Source organism: Prosopis cineraria, unplaced genomic scaffold (genome assembly GCF_029017545.1).
Source record: "Prosopis cineraria cultivar Desert tree isolate PC_DT_omini unplaced genomic scaffold, ASM2901754v1 PC2, whole genome shotgun sequence".
Classification (NCBI taxonomy): Eukaryota; Viridiplantae; Streptophyta; class Magnoliopsida; order Fabales; family Fabaceae; genus Prosopis; species Prosopis cineraria.
Window position 1 is genome coordinate 2620477 of NW_026555333.1, and position 6409 is coordinate 2626885.

Sequence of the window (6409 nt, forward strand, 5' to 3'; positions counted from 1 at the left end):
TTTTCGTCAAATAAAAATTATTCATTTCTATTTGCTAGATATTCTATATTTTTTTTTGTGAAATTCTTGTTCTAATAACCGCTCTGAAAATAAAAGAAAAACTTCTATTGAATATGCATTTTGTCTCATTTCTCTTCCCTTTCATTGGTCAATTATTACTAAATATTGAAATAAACTGTAGTCACAAATTTCACTATAAGTAAGCCTAGAAATGTTCAAGCTGCACACCGGACAAGAGTCAAGCCTTGCCCAACACAGCTCCAGTGTGTAATTTTATTTTATTTTTTTAAATAATTATTTCATTGTATTATATTTTGAGTTATCATATACTACATTACTTTTATAATTTTTATAAACATTTCTTATCATTTAAATTGTTTTAATCTCCTTCAAAATTTTAAACCTCATATTTAACTAAATGTTAAATAAAAATAATTTATAATTGTTGAGCATATATAATTCTTAAAATAAGTGCTTTTAATGTATTTCAAATGATAATAATTGTATAGGCCAAACCTGGCCCGAATTGCATATTGGGTTGGGCACAGGCAATGGTAATATCCGGCCCATGTGCACCCCTGTTTGTGCTTGGAAAACCTTGTCCTCATTAAGCAAAATAATAATATCTGGCATGAAAAAGAAAAATCGGGGATGTACATCTCAATAAGAACCTCTTCATCTTGGCAGGGATTCCAGATTGGCTTTTGAAGGGAGATGCGCCGTTGCCTAGTTTAGTTGTCGGCTTGTAGCCTATTTCTGGCGCACCATGAGATTTCAGACAGCTATACCTATCATATTCCTTTTGTTAACATCCACATGATTTATATTGACACCATTAAGCTTGTCAGAAGCGCTTCTCAGATCTTAATATCTTCCAGCTAGCATAAGGACCTTCGCCCACGTCATGCCGGAAATTCACCCAGCCCATGGCATTTGCGATTTCTTCAAGTTCGCTAATAACGTATATGGAGTCCCGTATATATACGCGCCCACCAGGTCTTAACATTCGATCCATCTCCAACATGATGGTTGAGATATTGCACCTTTTCCTGAGACAGATGAACATTTCAGACCCCTACAAACGGTGCTTGTATGAAATATGAACGTATCAACAAGCAAAAAGAGGGATCAAAGCATGGACCAAGTGACATACCTCTTTTTCTCAGCAGAGAAAAGACCCGCTGCATGCAGCAGATCATAGGTTCTTGGATATGTGTCAAATGGTTCGCACCTACCAACATAATAAAACAACAACAGTAAAGCAGGATATATTCCAGTTCCATATAAATCGAGAAGGTCCTTTAGAACTCAAATGCCACTATAAGATGAAAATGTCAAGTTTAGTATAAGTTGCAAACTTGCAGTCATCACAAAGCAAATCTATAATCATAATGTAAGCAGCTTAACAAAATCATAAACGCAAATTTCATACCAATCATGAATCACTCCTATCAGTCCACGGTCATATACAACAGGCAAGGTATTGAATTCATTAACAGGAACAATATTCATAACCCAACAATCAATCTGAAGATCATGCAGAGCTGCTGCAAACCTGTTATTGTCAAAAGAAAGTGACTCGTCATACACACAAGGATAAATGCAAGATTAGAAAATCACTCTACGAAAAATCCATAACTAATAAATGACATGAACACAAAAAGAAATCAATGGTTCATTCCATACCCCCCAAAACCTGCCCTCATGTCCATAACATTTCTTAGGTTGTATTCCTTCCAATGGTAAGCTCCAATATAGCTATCTATTATTTCCTTCCAATATTTTGATTCAGCCTTGAAAAGTTCCTTCCTAGAGATATGGGCATCCATTTTAATGCTCTGAAGCCTGTCTGGTGGTTGATGAAGGCGTGCAGGCCACTTAGAAACATTAGCTCCACAAGCACTACTAGGTAATCTAGAGATGCATGACTTAAGGTCAGTATACCTGCAAAATTTTCCAGCTATCATGAGTTTTGATCTTCATTCATCAAATGTAAGTCTATACCTCAAATTTTTATCAAGTTAATTGCTTGCAATATTCCAGATGATCTATAAATAAGACTTATGCTTCCTTTGACTAGCTACAAATTAAATATTTATGAGTGTTCATCGTGCTTTGCACTTTTCTCTCAATGAGTAATCACCTAATTTATATTTTATAGTTTTCTTGTCTTCTTTATAAATAAAGAATCCAAATATAATGTCCAAACTGTTATAAGTCCATAAATAAAATTTCAAAAAACTTATTTAAGAGGACATTTAATCTTGAATAAATTGGCCTGCTGGCTGGAAAAAAGAAATCTTGTGTCTAGAAAATGTGAACCAAATTTTTGAAAATTTGAGAGTATAGCTGGTTCATATTGATATACAAGGAATTTATTACTAAAATTTTGAAAATTTACACATAGTTTATCATTGATACACAACGGTATATCATTGACAAATATAATAAATCGGCTATAATGCAAAATATAATAATTGTTGGGTTATTTGCTTGATTTGGTCCTATAACATGAGTTATATTTGCAAAAGCTCCTTTAATCTTTAACACCTTCCACTCTATTGCCATTACATTCCAGTTAAAGCATCATAAGGCCAGGAATAACACTATGATTGAGATTTGGGACATACCAAACTTCATCTGGATCATCATTGGAGTCACAAAGTGGAGACTGCACACCAATGTCACGACTAAGGTAGCAGCTATTGTCCATTGGTTTCCGCCATATAGCAATATATCCCTCCTTTCTCACAAGCTCCCAGCAAATATGCGCAGTTAGGTTCTCCATTTCTGCTATGTAATCAATCCAAAAACCATGATTCCCTACCTATACCTATGAACAAAGTCCAAAAAGAAGCTAAATATTTCATATCATGAAATATTCAAGTCATTTAAAAATTTTGGACCTCTCAGACCTGGAGTTATCATATAGAAGTAGGACGACTCAGAGAGAAGCATCAAATCATTGAATAGAAAAGTTGATCAGTGAAGATACCTTTCCATTGACCTTGGAGGATCTCTTCATGCTTGTAAACAGGTTGTGCAGCCCAGACAAAGTATCCACCTGCCCTCAGCAGCCTGTCGGCCTCCAGAAGCAAAATTCCATCTTTACGAAAGCCAAGGAAAAATGGGATCTCAGTGCAAAGAAATGTAGCCATAAAAGTTAATTTTAAATACAAGTATATCACTCTTTCACTGTGTAGATGCGTGGGGCATTTAAACTAGCATTCTCCAGAAGGTATTAAATTTTTCACAGATGTTTCAGTCATCTCATTCAGGACTTTTCTTTTTCTTTGAGAAAAAATGTAAATACTGAGAAACTTGTGGTTCTAAATAGCTTAATATAATTTCCTTTCCAGCACCGGAGGTGCAGGATTAAAGGGTTAAATGGAATGCAGCAAGGGAGGAAAAGTAATACCATCACGTGTCCAATTGATTCTGCATCTTGAACAATGAATCAGGTCAAAAGCCTGGCTAGGAAATGGCAAACGGTGCATAGAAAAAATTGCTACCATGGCAGGAACACCACGCTCTAGAGCAAACTGAATCTGGTTTTCGTGAACATCTTTCGGTGCAATTGAAAGAGTGGTGACATTACGTTGCATCAAATAAGCACCAAAACTTGCCACTCCACAACCAATGTCTAAAGCAACTCGGGTGCTGTGACCGAATGCAATGTCAGGAACCATCTACACATTCATTTCAAAAGTGATCAAAGTGTTGTGTCTATGCTATGTATCAATAAACATCTTAATAAAAATTGACACCAACCGCTGAAATCTGATCCAGGTATTTATCCGCACCATGAATAAATTGTGTTCCACCACCAGGAAAGACAAATTTATCCTTTTTTATAGTTATCCAATTTTGGCCCCCTTTATCTTCAACAAGACGTGTGTGAGGTACATTACTGAACCACACCTGTGATTACATAGAAAGTAACTTGAAGATTTCTCTTCTCAAACTGAAATGGTGAAACAGTCACGACGTGCAATAATGAAACAAATGCATCTACTAAAATAGAATTAATAAGTATGTTTATATGAATACCAAAAGGAAAAATGTTTAAAATTGAAACTAACAAGTTAACCATAGAATCATGACTTCAAATGCACAAGACATGAAATGAAGAATATTCTTTTCTAGATTATGTTAATGATGTGAGTTAAGAAAATTCAATGCCCCTGTCAACCACCTTGGATGCCTAACTGTACAGGGACTTTCAACTGCGGCCAAATTATCTTTATTTTAGTTTACCTCCCATGCCAATTGACTGGCTACTGCTTATTTATCTTCTGAAGCATAAACTCCAGTTCTATAAGAAATTGAGGTAAACATTGCAAAGGAAGAAATCATACGTACTGTACATTATAAGAAATTAGCTGAACACCGTGTCTCTGTTTCATCATCAATTCCAATATCACCCCCTCCACCAACTGACATTTAACCCATTCATCTGAACAAGTCCAATACTGTATCTAAAGTTTCCACTTTTAATTTTCAGCACATCCCAAAGACTTCCGATTTTTGCTTTTACATGTTAAAAATAGAGTCCAGTAAGCCTTAAACAGGAGCCAAAGAAGACCCTTTCACAGTCTCTGAGTCAGATAGATAGTTATCTATCTGCTAGAGGAAGTCAGACCAATTTTTGTGAAAGGTCGGTCTGTGTCCATTCTTTTCGCCAACACAGAGAGTGACCAGAGGCTCAGTTCCATTATTAATTTAGAATTGAATAGGTTTGACGCTTTTGGGACCTTTAATCGACCACTCACTACCTCCCAACTCAGAGGCAGTGGATGATGAGAGGAATTAATTGTTGTATCTAGTACGTATTTTCATGAGTAATGTATAGTTTCAATTTCCATTCAAAAAATATGTGAAAAAGTTCAGGAACAACATCACACGCCATGCAATTAAAATTACACTTAAACATCGCAAAACAATAAAAGGATAAAATAACTGATAAACTTACACAGTTCCAACTCGAAAAGTACCTCATCTCTGCTCTGGGGCCACGGTAGTGGACTCTTGTACCCCTTGGGCATTGGCACCAAGCAATTAAGCCCCATGCCTTCCTCAGGACAATGCCGTTCATACTTTTCCCCCCTCTGGCTTGAATTCAGCCTCTTAATCCATTCATCATTGTCCAGGCAAGGTATATAATCAGTCATGCTTGGGTCACAAACCTTAAACCTCTCAATCCTAACTATGACATCACTTTCCCCCTCCTTCTCCACTCGCATGTCGCTCAAAGTACCCAATTCCTGTATCAAAGTCGCATCAAGCTCTCCAATTTTGAAGTCATCTGACATCACACCGTTGTCGTCCACAACGCCCATCCTCTCCACTGGCGGCAGCGAAGGCACCGCGAATACTTTCTGGCGAGGCGGAGGAACCGGAGATCGGCCCGGCGACGAAACAGTAAAGGAAGAATTGTCGAGGGAAGCGGAGCCGGAGAAGAAGGTGCGGGAGGAGTAAGTGGAAGAGTAATGGTTCAAGACCAATATGAGGGATAGAGAGATGAGGACGAAGGCCGTAAGTTTGACGAAAGCAGAGGTTTTAAGGAGATCAACGGGTAAAATGCCTGAGAATTTCATGATCACCCTGGCAGGAGAGGCGGAGGGAGAAAATTGCAGGCTATACTATAGGGGTTGGTTTATCTGCTATGGAGCATGTGAGGGAAAAAGATGAACGGAGGCCAAAAGAACGACGGGGCTGTCCGTAACCGTAACAAGGCTCGACCACGTGAACGAATATAGAATAGAATGGATCATCGATTTGGCCATGTGCTTCACTGGGTTCACCTTTCCCTCCACTGCCTGTCCTTTGTGTAAAATTCGGAGGGTTCAAATTTATTTTATTTATTTTCATTTTATATTTATTAAAAAATTTAATAATTATAAAAATTATCAATACTTTTTATCAATATATACGGTACATATTTAATCTGACCATTCTAATTTAATATTGTATTTAAATTATCTACATTAAATTTGTTTTGCCTCATTAGTGATTTAGCAGAATTATTATATTTTTAATATTTTTTATTTTAATAAATATACAATAAAAATAAAAAAAAATAAATTTCGTCTATCAAATTAAATCTATACGATTCCGATTTGTCATGTAGTGCAGATGAGGGGTAATAGAGGGAAGGCTCAAGTGAAAGAAGCCAACTCCATGCATGGGAGTGTCCTAATCTGTGCCTGTATCTTCCCCTCTCTGAGCATAATATTTTATTCTTAATTATAAATTTAAATATATAAAAAAATTTAGTTTGACGTTGATATTGATCTATTAAAAATATGAAAGCAAAATTGCAAAATACTCGTAAGCTAGAAAATACACAACTCTCTCGACTAAAATGATACACCAACTTGAATTCTTTTTTTTCCCCCATAAACAGAGG

The 6409-nt window shown here is 36.4% G+C and overlaps 1 protein-coding gene across 2 annotated transcripts; it reads right to left on the reverse strand.

The window, feature by feature from the left end:
* Positions 1 to 498: 498 nt before the first annotated feature.
* Positions 499 to 5740, reverse strand: LOC129303069 (probable methyltransferase PMT10). Of its 2 annotated transcripts, none has more exons than XM_054942082.1 (9): positions 4995 to 5740; positions 3772 to 3921; positions 3419 to 3689; positions 2996 to 3106; positions 2631 to 2790; positions 1687 to 1944; positions 1433 to 1555; positions 1154 to 1231; positions 499 to 1049 (listed from the first exon to the last, which is right to left on the reverse strand). In XM_054942082.1, exons 1-9 carry the CDS (start codon positions 5595 to 5597, stop codon positions 845 to 847), a joined length of 1959 nt encoding a protein of 652 aa, XP_054798057.1. In that variant the 5' UTR covers positions 5598 to 5740; the 3' UTR covers positions 499 to 844. The 2 variants fall into 2 exon arrangements, with proteins under 2 accessions (XP_054798057.1, XP_054798058.1); XM_054942083.1 differs by having other exon boundaries at positions 4973 to 5229.
* Positions 5741 to 6409: the final 669 nt, after the last annotated feature.